This window comes from Tilletiaria anomala (genome assembly GCF_000711695.1).
Source record: "Tilletiaria anomala UBC 951 chromosome Unknown K437scaffold_4, whole genome shotgun sequence".
NCBI lineage: Eukaryota > Fungi > Basidiomycota > Exobasidiomycetes > Georgefischeriales > Tilletiariaceae > Tilletiaria > Tilletiaria anomala.
The window spans coordinates 337,921-351,405 of NW_013547018.1; the positions used below are offsets into that span (position 1 = coordinate 337,921).

Consider the following 13,485-nt stretch of genomic DNA (forward strand, 5'->3'; position numbering starts at 1 on the left):
TGGGCGAAGTCCACGGTTAGTAGTACCACGACGCAACAAACAGATGCTTGATGCGTTTCCGAGCATCTGCTTCCTCCTCCTCCCAACTGCTTTGTTGCAGCGACCAAGCGGGCGATGATCCTGGTGATGCTTCCATTTGAGATGGCATGCAGTCCAGATGCCATATACCATTTTACAACGATGGGGCAAGCAGGCAGCAAACTGGCCTGCTGCTTTACCCTTGCTTGACGCCTTGACGTTGGTTGCAGGACCGCCACTGTCCAACCTGTGGCAGCATCGCTGATCCGGGTTTCACAGCAGCAGCTTGCCAAAGGCGCTTACACGAACTGCATGCTGGAAGAATTGGTAATCAAATGTAGAGTCGCAACAGCGTTGCCGCTCAACGGGACCCCAGTCCTCCTGTTCAGCGACGGTTCCGAACGTGCTTGGTGCTGCCCAGAACTATGGATCCCTCTTGCGTCATTTCTCTGCGCGTTCCTTACTCAGTTTAAAATGATCTCGAGATTGCTACGGACCTTGCTTCCAGGTACACCAAGAAGCGTGCTGGGCTGATAATAGACAGGGTGTCGCATGTCGGCGTGACGCTCTTGATAAACCGACGGCTGACGCACTTGCCTCGCTCGAGCGGTCCCGGCTTGCTCAGCTCCCCGATGTCCCGTCTATCAATGGATGCAGACTCCGTTACCCTCGTTGGAACATGGGACCTCCGCAGCATAGGAACTTTAAAGAATGAAGATCCCTGCCTCCCGCTTTAAAAGGTTGTCTGCCCTCTCTTTTTCACCAGCATCCCCAAATCTACTTTCGACCGCGCAACATTTTCCAGTCTTCGCACATCGGGAACAACCAGCACTGCTGGAACCAACAAGGTACCAATCAAGATGTCAGCGCCTGGGCAATTTTACGACGCGCAGGGCACCGCAATGTCGCCGTCAGAGAAAATGCAACACGGCGGGCAGGCGCACAATGGAGACCCGCAGTCGCGTAAACACCCACAGCCTTACAGAAAACACAGCGATCAAGCGAATGGCATTGGCGGCACTGGCACTGGCGCAACTTCGTACGCTACGGTCCCCACTGAGTACTCTGCCTACCCGACATTCAAGTCGGGAGTCAGAAGTCTGATCGAAGAGAAGACGATGGCCGCCGTCACCTGGCAAGGCAAGGGCGCGGTCGCGTTAAGAGAAGTCGACGTGCCGCATGTGACGAACGCTGAAGACATTGTCATTAGGTACGTGTTGTTCCAGCCGGCGCAGACTCGGATCTGACTGTCAGCTGATGATACATTCCTTCGCTCCTTGCGTCTTACAGAACCACCGGAACGTCTCTGTCAGTCCCTTCTGTTTGCTGGAGCGCCCGCGTCCTCCCCCGTCGACCATGATGCTGACCGTGCACAATCTTGGGTGCTGCTCAGCTGCCATGCAGACATGCACATCTACCGCGGTGATGTCTTTGACCTGAAGTTGGGTGACATCATGGGTATGTCTCACGTCGCAATGCGAAGCTCAGTTCGCTGCCAGCAGTTGACAGATCAGCACAATTTCTCTCTGTGTAGGGCATGAGGCTGTCGGCCAAGTGGTGCAGCTTGGATCCGCTGTGAAGAATCTGCAGCTTGGCGACAGAGTGTGCTGCAGCTTTGCGCTCGGCTGTGGATCCTGTGAAGGCTGCCAGAGGGGCGAAACTGGCAGAATCTGCGACAAGGCAGGCCACAATGGTTACTTGGTAGGGGTCGCCTGGACTCGGTTCCTACCCCGATTGCAAGGACCTTCGCTGACTGTAACGAGCAACCTGCACTGTCTGCACAGGGAAAGCTGTATGGCGAGAGACATTCGAGCCTTGAGGGACATGCTCACTTCTCGTCTGGGGGCATCGCCGGATGCCAGGGTGGGTGCTCTGGACTAGCGATGACCACATCACACGATGCTGACAATTCCGATGGGTGCATAGCGCAATACGTGAGGATTCCGTGCGCGGAGAACAACGTGCTCAGGGTGCCCAACGGCGTCTCAGATGAGACGGCGCTCTTTCTCTCCGACGTTGCTGTGTCCGCCTACCATGCGGTCAGAGATGTCGGTCTTCAGAGCGGCAACACCGTGCTGATCATCGGCAGTGGCCCTGTTGGTCAACTCGTCGCTCAGTGGGTGCAAGTCTTTGGCGCCAGGCGCATCGTGCTGGTAGACTCTATTCAGTCGCGCCTCGATTGGGCAAAGCAGAAGCTCGGACCGGCGATCGAGGCGACCAACTCAGACAGCAAGACAGACTGTCCGCACGGCTTTAGCCAAAAGATGCACGAGCTCGAGCCGCATGGCTTCGACATTTGCTTTGAAGTCGCTGGTCCTCCCAAAACTGCCATGGCCACTTCGCCCACGGCACATGCTGCGGCTACGCTGCCGGGCAAGCTGGCCGAGCTCGCCATCCCGCGCCGCTTGGGTATAGGCTCACTTCAAAAGGCCATGAAGACACTCAGTGCCGGCCACGGTATCACACACCCGCTCAACGAGTGCATCCTCGCCGCTCGCAACGGCGGTCGCGTCTCGATCATTGCAGACTACGCTGGGCAGCTCGGCAACTTTAACATGGGTCTGCTGACGGAGAAGGGAGTGAAGCTGTATGGCCACGGCCAGCCTCCCGTCCAGCGGTACTGGCAAGAGATTCTCGAGGGTGAGTGGACAGCCATTGGTTGGATAGTAGGCAATGCTCACCAAAAGTGGACCGAGGGAACAAACTAACGAACGCGTCCTTGCACTTTGTAGAGTACATCATGCCGGGCCGGTTCGATCCAACAAAGGTCTTGACGCATCGCTATGCGCTCGAGGAGCTGCCTAAGCTGTACGACGCGATGTACAACCGCAAGCTGTTTGAGGAGAGTAAGGACAAGCCGATCCTCAAGGTCTTCGTTCAGGTGAGATGATGCTTCTGATGCATTGTTGAGGTTAGGAAGGAGGAGGCGTGGCAAATGCTGATGCTGACTCGCACTGGAGAATGCTTTCACTTTTGCGCATTTTCTCAGACCAAATTCTCAGCTGAGCCATCAGCTGGCATGCCGCCCGTGACCAAAGCGCATGCTTCCAACGGCGCACCCCACGCTTGAGCGTCATCAAGCGTCAAGTGTGAGCACGCTGCCCTAACCTCTCACAAGCGATATCCAGACGCGATGCTCGTCAAATGCTTCCACTCGCAACGAATCGTGCTCCGCGTGTGCCTATGCCCGTGGTCGCTGTAGTATACCTTTTTGAGATTCGTCGCCATCACCATGCCACCGAGTCAGCTTTGCGCCGTAGGCCTGTGGCCGGCCGCGAATCCGTGCGTGTGCTTTTGAGTTGCTGCACAGGTAAATGCCCCCAGATGTACATCGCCTGTGCATGCTCAACGATTAACTCCATCAGAAGCGGTGAGCAGAGAGAGTGCGTGCGCATTGCTGCTTGACGACGGACGCCCGAGAGGGAGAGAGGGCAGTCAGGCTCGGCTGGTTGCTTATTACTATTATGCTCTTCAGTGTGAGACATTTCATCACGTGACTATGGAAACAAAATCGCAGGCCTTCCGCTTGTGTGTCCCTTCGCTCTTTCCTCTCTCTCCTTCTCGAATCCTATCGTTCGTCGACTCTCAGAAAGCACGTCCGGAGCTTGAAAGAAGAGTCGTGGTCCGGAGGGCGGCATGATCCTTCAGCAGGCAGGTGGTAAAACGGGCTGAGTATAAGGCCTTGACGCCGGGTGCATAGCAAGTGGATGCGCGTGTGAGCTCCATCAGACTGCCAGCTTCGCGCAGTGCTGTCCGCCATGGACCGATCATTCTATCGCCAGTCGGACTCGGCCAACGTCCCTGAGCCGCAGCCTTCTCTGACAGGCCCCGTCCGCCGCCTCGGAGCTAAGCATGGTGCAAATGCGTTCTCGAGAACCGGGGCAAAGCCGTATGACCGGCCAAAGTCTGCCGGTCAACGAGATGACTCGCAGCACGATCAGCATGGAGTGCAAGGGTTCAAGACTCCCGTTCGGCTGACACAGCCTTCGTTAGGAAACCAAGAGCAGCGTCAACAGCAAAACGCATCGGCTCCATCCAGTGACACTCCGAGACCAGGCTTCCTCGGACGGGTTTCCAATCTGGTCTCGCGGCCTTACTCATGGCTGACGTCGACTCCAGCCCCTGTTGCCGCTTCGAGTTCGGCGCCGAGCGACGCGGTCTCAACTCGCCAAATTCCGTCCTCTGCGCCACGTCCCCGAGAACACAGGTCGTCAGATACGGCTGCAGGATCGCATACCTCGCGCACGTTCGCAAGCATCCCTTCTCAGTCACGGACAGACGCAAGTGCGGCGATCCGGGCGGTTGGGATTCAAAGGCTCGACTCACATCGCCAAGAAGGGACGCCTTCGCGAACTATGTCAGTGTATTCAGCTGCTCCATCTCAGGCCTCCCGCTTCTCGGGAATGTCGGGCTCTCAGTCGTTTGCATTCGGCTTTGGCTCGGAACGTAGACTCGGCGGGCTCGGCCCGCGAGGACCAAGCCGGCTCTCCTCTGCCAGCGTCATCGGCTTTGGTGGGACCAGTTCTTCTGCTGTGGGATCTACTCTCGGGAGTGCAAGGCGACTCCAACAGCAACGGCCCATCTCTGGCTCCAGCCTGGTGGGAAGTGTGGGACGCAGCCCGATCAGCCGAAGAGTTGCACGCTCGAGTCTCGGCTCGTCCGGCCTTGCAACCGGGGGCGTGTACGCGGCCAGTGAGATCGGTGGCAGCTATGCTACGCGTGCAGCCTTTGGTACCCCGAGTAGGCAACCGGCACACGCTGGCTCCGCATTTGGACCCTCGCGCGCCGGGAGCGCCTACCGTGCCGACGGCGCCGCGGGGGCGGCGCCATCCGAATTTGGCTCAGTGTACAGCGGAGCGCCTAGCACGCCTGGCAGGCGCCACCGGCAGCCCTGGACATCACTCAATCTGCACGCGCCCAGCAGCACGAGACGCATGGAGGACACGGAAGGGGAAGAGATGATGCGCATGTACGCTGCGGCAAATGCCAGGGAGCAGGGCACTGATGCAGAGTTGGAGGAGGTTATGGGTGCTTCCCTATCATCACGATTGGATTCCACTCGTGCTGATGCAGTTGAGCCTACGCTGGGCAAGAGGCCGAGAGAACCGAGTGGCTTAGAGGATGCAGAAGGCGAAGACTACGTAAGTGTCAGCAATGCGCTTCATCTCAACCCTCGCTTATTTACCTCCAATACCTCTTCTCTTCACATATTACGTCTTGCGATTAGGTTTGGAGCTCCCGCAAGCGGCGCAAGCAGATGATCTACGACCCAGAGCTTGGCTTCGTCACCCCCGAAGAGCTGCAGGCTAGACGTGAGTGTCGCCCGATCGTGATTGCTCGTTTGAGTCTGCGTCCTGAGTTTGCGCTACATGATCTTCTTCCGTAATATCCAGGGCCGGCCCCTCCTCCACCAAAGAATGAGGCGGAAGCCATTCTCAATCATCTTGAGCGTTTGCGCACGCCTTTAGGGGACGCGCGGCGAGGGCTTCAGTCTTCACCGATTGTGAGAGCGCAGTTTTGGTGCGACACAGTATGCAAACTTGCTGGGCCCATGCTCATCTTCTCTTTTTTCCAGTCCAATCGCATTCTTGCGCCAGTGCCTGTGCCGACGCCTGAGCGCTCACAACGTTTCGGCTATGTTGACACCCTTGGTGAAGATTCTGGGACAAGCGGGAGTGTATCAGGAGTGGGGCAACGCTCAACCTCGAGTCTGCGCAAATCGATTGCCCCACAGACAAGAGCTCTGGAGAAGAATCGCAAGGCGTACGAAAACTCGCCTATGCGCAGTGCAGCTGGTGAAGGGGGCCTTAGGGCCAAGCTGCGCGACAGCTTCAAAGCCTCCACACCGCGAGCGAGCAGCGTGGACAATGGCAAGAGCATCAAGGGTGTTATTGCGCGGAAAGTGAACCAAAGGCAGTTCGAGGAAGAGGAAGATGAAGATGAGGATTATATTCCTGACATGGAGGAGGAGCAAGAGTCGAGTGGAAGCGAGATGGCTGTTGAAGAAGAGGAGGAGGCAGCCTTAGATGATGCACTTCCACCTCCGAAACCGGCGGCTCAGCGAACGGGGCTACAGAAAGCAGTGGGCAAGAGCGAAGGTACGCAGCAAGAGAATACTGCTGCTCCCAGTCTGAGAGACGGTCTACGTGCATCAAGCGCAGCGCCGATGGGTCGACTGACTCTGTCGAGCTCAAAAGATGACAACTTCACTATCCGCTCGGACCCGACCGAAAGCAGCAGCTCTCGATCGAGTTTGCGCGTCGCAGCGACCAAAACCAGCCGTCAGCATCAGAAAGCGAGTGGGCGTTTCACGGCCGATGACGGCAGTGACGAAGAGGATAGTGACGAATTGGACGAAAAGGTGCTGAAGCAGCTGCAAGCGAGCAAGAGCGTGACGCCCGTCGCAATCTTCCCAACAAGCTTCAAATTTGCGGATGAAGGCATTACCTCCTCTGCCCACATTGCTTCGCCCGTGTCGGCGCGGACGCGAAGCACTGCAACTGTAACGCCGGCTGCAGTCGCTTCAGCTGCACCCGTACAGCCCCCAAAGATCGTCTTCAAAGCAGTTGCTGAAGAAGGCTGGGAGAAGCCAACCACATCGTCTGCTCCTGCTGCTGTGGGCAAAGCATCAGATCTTGCGCCTAGCACTGGCTCTTTACTGGCACGTATGGGTGACTTTGCCGAGGACTCTACCCCCTCTGCGCCTGCAGCAGCGCCGGCTTCGCAGCCAAAGCCAGCTTTCTCCTTCGCTGCACCGGCTGCGGTAGGTCAAGATGTCAGCGCTGTCAATCCGACTCCAAAGCCGATCTTCTCCTTTGCACCGACCCCCGCAACTAGCAATGCTGTGACTCCCACATTTGAAAGCGAAAAGAAGTCTACTATCCCGAACGATTTCTTCAGCCTTCCATCTAAGGACACCTCCGCATCTAAGAAAGACACGCCGAGCAGCGAAGATGGTGCAGAGAGCAGGCCCAACTTTTTCGCAAGCTCACTCGCGAAGCTACCTCAGAAGGAAGCTAGCGCACCAGCTGGCAAGCCAATGTTCAGCTTTGGCACAGCCGAGCTTTCGAAAACCTCCGCTGCAACGCCAATTTTCTCGCTGCCCAAGCCCTCATCTTCGGAAGAAGCGTCAGAAACAAGCACGAAAAAGGAGCGCTCCGCCGATGATGCATCGGAGGAAAGCAAGGCGCCCGTTCAAGCCGATTCCACTTCGAAGAAGCCGGCATTCAGTTTCGCTAATGGCACAGCAGCTGGTGGTAGCGAAGCGTCGAAGCCACCGGCTTTCTCATTCGGCAGCCCATCTGCAACCTCAAGTCTGAACCCGCCAGCATCGACGGCTCCTAGCTCCAGTACACCTGCTTTCTCCTTCGGAACGCCTGCCGTAACGAGTGCTTCGACGTCAGCCGCAGCGCCTTTTCCCTTCAAAAAGCCGGAAGCGGCGCCCAGGCGAGAGACCAATGGCAGCGCTGCGACTTCAGCTTCCCAGCCTGCATCAGGGACACCAGCCTTGTCGTTCGGTGCACCAACCTCATCGGTGCCACTTGCTTCGTCGGCTGCACCCGCGTTCAGCTTTGGACAACCAGCAGCGTCGTCTGCCTCGTCGACACCGACAGCAGCTGCAGGCTCGCAGACACCTGCGACAGGAACAACAGCTTTACCAGCTGACTTGATGGATGAATCGCCTGGTGGGGGCGCTGTTGCAACTGCAGCAGGTGCACCACCGTCCACGCCCTCCTTCTCATTTGGCGTACCTTCTTCGGCCGCACCAACAGTGCCGAAGCCGCTCTTCTCCTTCGGTGCACTTAGCGCAACAAATACGGCTCCTACTGCTGGGACACCGGCAAGTCTTCCATCGTTCGGTGGCTTTGGGCAGGCACCTGTCGGCGCAGGCTCTGGTGCAGCAGCAGGGACAACGTTTGGAATTGCATCCTCTACTACACAGTCGTTCACGTTCGGCCAGCCAGTAGGCGGCTCACAGAGTTCTGGGTTTGGCGTTACGCCTTCGTCGCAAGCGCCAGCCAAGTCTCCGTTCGGTTTCGGTGGTAACACCGGCGCATCCAAGGGGCAGGCGCCAGCCATGGCGCAGACTGGCAGCAATGGGAGCGCAGGGAGCCAGAACGCATTCACATTCGGTGCGCCATCCAGCGGCAGCGCCCCCTCCAGCCCTGCACCGGGTACTGCGTTCAACTTCAACTTTGGAAGTACAGCGCCGGCATTTGGCAGCAGTAGCATCACCACCGCCGCTTTTGGTGCCAATGGCAACGCTGCTCCTCAGCCTTCGCAGTCGCAGCTGGCAGCGTTCACGTTCGGGTCTGGGACCTCTGTACCGGGGACGCCGCCGGGTACATCGGCGGGCGCGCCGCCTGCTGCCGCGGGGACATTCTTCAACATGGGCTCAGCACCTTCTTCGACGCCAGGCTCGCCAAGGCGGGTCAAAGGTCTACCTCCACGAGCGAGGCGTGCAGGCTGAGGCCAAAGTTCCATGCCATTTCGCATGTTGCATCTATCAGCAACAATCGATGCAAAGAACATGTAACATATCCTTGGAAGTATGTCATACATGCAACAGCAAGAGCCACCACCCATTTCGTCGGCTCTCTCTCTACACAATTATTGTTTGCGGCAGGACTGATAGAGGACTAGCACCTTAATCTGCATCATCGTTGTCGTCGGTATTGTCGCCGGCAGCAGCTCGTTCTGCCCGCTCCTTCTCCTCCTTCTCCCTTTGCACTTCGCGCTGCTCGTTGCGCCTCGCTTCGCTCTGCGAGTACTCCTGCCGGAGGCCCCACTTGCCAGAGTACTGGCCCTTTTGCTGTATGACGGCAATGCTTTGCAGCACCTCGCGCAGGTACGATTCGGGCTGCTGAGTGCGCTGCCGCAGCTCGGCGAACGTGTAGTACTTTTCGCGCTCGTACAGCGTGAAGAGCTGGTCGAGCAGCTCGTTGCGCGGTATGCGCGCGAACTTCTCGCCGCCCCGCCGCCCCGCTTGCGGCTTGCGCCCCGTCTGGAAGGACGGCTCGTGGTTGAGGATGCCGCTAGAGATACGGTTCGTCAGGCCGTTGTCTGCCTCGTCGAGAATGACAAGACCGTGCCCAGGCTTGCGAGTGTTTCCGCTGCGCACTTTCATCAACTTCCGGTACCCATCCAAGGCGCTGGAAGGAAGTGGACGGCCACTACTACTAGTACCGGTTGACATGCTCGCCTGTATGCGCTTCTTATCATCCATGGCTGCACGCAAGGACATCAATTGAGGAGTGACAGCAGCCTCATTGGTCACGGTTCCCACCAATGCGGTGTGACCTGGTGTGGAAGCGCAGGGTATCAGCCATACTGTCAAAGCGGCCCACACGCAACACTCCTTCCAGTGAGACTCACGTCTGAATTTTGAGTGCCGCTTCCTCTTTTGCCCACTTCCTGCTGCAGCGGCTCCTCCTAATGGCCGCATTGGATCAGGTGCCCTGCTCTTTCCTTTCAAGCTGGCATGCAGTGGCATGATGTCCTCGTCCTCTTCCGGATCGATCAGACCGTCCAGGTCGTCATCGAGGTCATCTTCGTCATCCAGATCCGCATCCTCTCCCCGCTCCTTCCTCGCCTTCTTCTGCGCTTCATCCTCCTCGATGTCCTCGCGCGGTCGCTTCTCCCGGAACGCATACAGATTTCGAGGATCCTTCTGGCCATTATTCCCGTACGAGGTGTTCTGGTCTGTCAGGCGGAGATCATAGCTGCGCGGTACATGCTGCCCTTCTGGGAAGTCAGCGAATTGCTCAGCACTGAGAGGGATGGGGTTTGCAGGTGCCGCTGGCAGCAGCAGCTCCATCCGCGGATTGGTGCCCTCTGGTGCACTGCAGCACGAGCAAGCGTCAGCGGGCAAGCACCCAAAGACTGGTTCGATTCATCCTCAGCAAAACACTCACTCGTACACCCGCACAGTACCGAGATGGAGACTCTCCTTGGTGATCTTGCCCCAGCCCTCAGCCAGGAATTTGGGCACCTTGACGAGCCACACCTGGTTGTGCGCTTCAGACAGATCGAGATCCTCGTCTGGCTCAATGTCAAAGAAGTTTGTCCTGAACAGCGGGTCCTCTGGCGGGAGGAGGCCCGCTGCGCCTCCTGATGCCGAGGAGTCGGCCACGGCGTCAGCCTCCATGACAAGGTTAAGCGTGAGGCGGTTGGCAGAGGGTTCCGGTGACCTCGGTGGCCCTTCGACAGCGCTGGTGTCGACAGCCTTTGCACATGCAGGTCAGGTTAGCCCTCCTTTACGGTCTGCGGTACGGACACGTTGAGCATGCCCCGACCATGCCTCACCTCTTTGTTCGTACCAACAATGATGAAGCGAGATTGAGCCAGTAGGTAAGCTACACCACTCTAGAATGAATGCTTGTTGATGGTGACTGGCGATAGCGTGTCACACGCACACACCTCAGTCTGCTGTCTCTCGTGCGAGAGAGACTGGGCGCAGTTCCGCCCTTCGCTGCGCTCGAACCGCTTCTCTCTGCTCATTTTCGTCGTTGGGTATACAGTAGCAGCGACAAATAATGTTGTGCTGCATTCAATTCGTCATCCAGCATCTTCCAACTGCACCTCACACGACCCATCCGACCATCCCACGAGCTCTTATCCGCTAGCAAGCTCACTCGCTCGCTCTCTCACATAGAACTGGCTGACACGAAGCAGTTGAGTATCCAGTGGCGCGCCTTGGCTCATCCGGTTTCTTTCCCTTGCGACAGCGGGCACTTTAGGCAAGCCGGCAGCATCGGCTTCACTGGTCCGCTCTATCTGAGACGCGAACTCTGCTCGTTTTGATCGGTCGATTCTGCACACCGCCACCTGTCAAGCTTGCTATCTTGGCTGTGATAGAATCATGGTGAGTGTAAAGGGAGCATTGCGGCTTGCCAGGAGCGTCGCGCAGGCGCGAGCCACGCAGCGATGCTCTTATCAAGAAGCGCGTCTGCGAAAGCGCAAGTCAAATAAATTCTGTATGCTGATGATCCACGGTTTCATGTTTGACGCAACTTAACCTCACTCGCCCTGGCATTAAATACAGTCTCGACCAGTCGCTTCGACGCCACATCTAGTATGGGCGGGTGGCCATGCGGTTCTGCTCCTGGCCGGCATCCGTTGCCTGCTCTCCCTGTTGGCGTTCTGGTCCAGCTCGAGGCGTTTGAACGCCTATTACTACATCGCCTACATCGGTGCCATCGTCAGCTACGGCATTGTCGTATACAAGAGCTTTGGCGTGCCGCAGCTGACCAAGGCGTACTTCCAGCGCGCGGCGATGGATGAGAATGTCCAGTACTTTTTGCTGAGCCTGTACTGGTTCTGGCACAAGCCGATCATCGTCACACTGGTCCCTTTTGTCGTATTTTCACTCTTCCACGTCCTCACATTTGTGCGCACGACGATTATCCCGATGGCGTTCCCCAGCACCCCTTCCTCCAGCAGCAGCAGTGGGCGCGCAGATGGCACCGCTGCGCAAACACCCCCACCTATGCCGAAGAAGGTCGGCCAGGTCATCCAGACCTGGGTGAAGGGCAACTATGACCCGGCGATGCGCTTTGTCGCCTACTCGGAGGTGTTCATCTTCCTCCGCCTGCTCGGCGGCGCGATGATCCTGCGCAACAGCCTCATCAGCCCGCTGCTGTACGCCCACTTCCTTCGCCTGCGCTTCTACATGAGCAGCTTCACCAGACAAGCGTTCACACACGTGGGTGACTTGCTGGATCAAGCAACCAAGGACAACAGGTGTCCACCTGCTGTCCGCAGGGGCTATCTTACCGCTAGGGATCTGGTGAGTTGTTGAGGGCGGCTGTCCGTGCTGCGGTTTTGCTTACTTCTGCTCTTTTCACCCAGGTCTCGCGCTACGCCTCGTCTGTCCTTTCCGTCTCGAATCAGGGCAGTGCGGCAGGTGCCCCAGCAGGCGCCGCAGGAGGTGCTGCCCCTGCCAGCGGGACGTCTGGAGCAGCCGCAGGTGGAGCAGGTGCTGGCCGCTGAACTGTACCGCAGCAGGAAACACCCAGCACTGCGTTGGTGCTCGCGTTTTTCCGTCGGTCGGTCGTATCGACGGAAGATGTGTAGCTCAGGCGGGACTGCTGGTGGCTGTAGCGTTGCTGCTCTCCGAGGAGCGGTACGAGCATCTGCTGCCCCTGCTGCTGCTGTTGCATTGCTGTCAACTGTCGGGTGCCCAGACAAAAGAATGGACTATGACCACACATCTTATCTTCCAGCAAATCAATTCACACCACCTTTTCCAGCTCGACATACTCTCGATCAACGAAGTGCGACGAGCTGCACTCGGAAGCCTACACCCGGCTTGATAATTCTTCTCTCGCACGTTGCGCCGCCAGCTTGGTGGGGTGGGGTGCAGTGCGACGCGGCGCGCGGCGTGGCCGCAGCCAGCAGGCGTGCTATCTGTTTATGTATCCTAGTCTCTCCTTTGTAGGAAGCAGAGTGCTCCCCCGTTGCAAATCTGCTGATGCGCGCAGCTCGCTCGATCCACGCGCCAGCCACTGCGCACGAGGGCAACGGACATGCAGGGCGGCGCGAATGGCAACTTGAATCGCCCGCCCGTAGCTGGACAGTGAAAAACACGTTGCAAGGATGAGTGGGGCTCTGTGCTGATGGCGGTGCAAACATGACAACGCAATGTGCAGGCGGAGTTGTGCTGGTGGCGGTACAAGAAGCCCAAGAAGGCATTTATTTTATGCAAATTAATACATTGACAGCAAGCCCGAGTCCAAGCAAGACACACGACCCTGAGCGACGACATGTGATCGCCAGGAGGTGTCGGTACATACTGCGTGCATCCTGAGTCCAAGTTCTAGATGTCAAAGTTGGCAAGGCCAAGCAAGGTTGACATGGCTCCGGTGGCTTTCCAGTTGGTAGCCGATTATGGCACTGCAAGTTCTCCATGCAGCCTGATCTTCTACCTACCCTCTACATGATCACATCTGTACGTAGGATCTGCATGATGCTATGCACCAACAGAACAATTTGGCAGCGCGACGCGTCCAGCCACAAGCTGCCACAAGCGACTCTGGATTACAAGCCTGTTCATGCCTGTCAACTCGTCCGTCAGGCGGCCCTTGCGTCCCGTCTGACGAGAAGCGTCGTGCTATGCCGTACAGACCGAGGGGAAGGGCAGAGATGCATTGTACATGCCGTGTTGCACACTTGTACGGCTGGCTCGATCCCTGCGCACGACATAGACTTTTGAGCACCCACCAAGTAGAAGGATCCACAGACGTTTCCACGGCAAAAGGTGACCGGGGAAGAGGAGAAGAAGCAGGATGGGAACTTCCGCGAAAACGGCGGCAAGCAGCAGCCCAGCAACGACTCGTGCTTGGTATAGCTCTGGCTGGGCGATCACCCGAGCGCGATCATCGTCATCACCATTGTCTCTCAGTGTCACCAGGGGGCAGACTTCACACATGGATCCATCGTCCTCTCCTCTCGCTGTGTGGCACAGTT

At 57.6% G+C, this 13,485-nt stretch overlaps 4 protein-coding genes across 4 annotated transcripts; 3 read left to right on the forward strand and 1 right to left on the reverse strand.

Annotated features, from left to right (window-relative positions):
- Nucleotides 1-938: 938 nt before the first annotated feature.
- K437DRAFT_219371 (GroES-like protein) lies at nucleotides 939-3,088 on the forward strand (the record flags this gene model as incomplete). The annotated part of the gene is made up of 9 exons (XM_013390555.1): nucleotides 939-1,228; nucleotides 1,309-1,326; nucleotides 1,412-1,476; nucleotides 1,553-1,719; nucleotides 1,803-1,881; nucleotides 1,945-2,324; nucleotides 2,397-2,658; nucleotides 2,751-2,899; nucleotides 3,008-3,088. The coding sequence occupies 9 exons, from the start codon at nucleotides 939-941 to the stop codon at nucleotides 3,086-3,088; spliced, it is 1,491 nt and encodes a 496-aa protein (XP_013246009.1).
- A 514-nt stretch (nucleotides 3,089-3,602) lies between these two features.
- K437DRAFT_118024 (uncharacterized protein) lies at nucleotides 3,603-8,577 on the forward strand. The gene is made up of 4 exons (XM_013390556.1): nucleotides 3,603-5,159; nucleotides 5,246-5,330; nucleotides 5,412-5,521; nucleotides 5,594-8,577. Exons 1-4 carry the CDS (start codon nucleotides 3,777-3,779, stop codon nucleotides 8,486-8,488), a joined length of 4,473 nt encoding a protein of 1,490 aa, XP_013246010.1. The 5' UTR covers nucleotides 3,603-3,776; the 3' UTR covers nucleotides 8,489-8,577.
- K437DRAFT_253500 (uncharacterized protein) lies at nucleotides 8,554-10,355 on the reverse strand. Its single transcript, XM_013390557.1, has 3 exons — nucleotides 9,933-10,355; nucleotides 9,394-9,860; nucleotides 8,554-9,318 (listed from the first exon to the last, which is right to left on the reverse strand). The coding sequence occupies exons 1-3, from the start codon at nucleotides 10,163-10,165 to the stop codon at nucleotides 8,666-8,668; spliced, it is 1,353 nt and encodes a 450-aa protein (XP_013246011.1). The 5' UTR covers nucleotides 10,166-10,355; the 3' UTR covers nucleotides 8,554-8,665.
- Nucleotides 10,356-10,579: 224 nt separating this feature from the next.
- Nucleotides 10,580-12,480, forward strand: K437DRAFT_253501 (uncharacterized protein). The gene is made up of 3 exons (XM_013390558.1): nucleotides 10,580-10,882; nucleotides 11,063-11,806; nucleotides 11,869-12,480. Exons 1-3 carry the CDS (start codon nucleotides 10,880-10,882, stop codon nucleotides 12,007-12,009), a joined length of 888 nt encoding a protein of 295 aa, XP_013246012.1. The 5' UTR covers nucleotides 10,580-10,879; the 3' UTR covers nucleotides 12,010-12,480.
- Nucleotides 12,481-13,485: the final 1,005 nt, after the last annotated feature.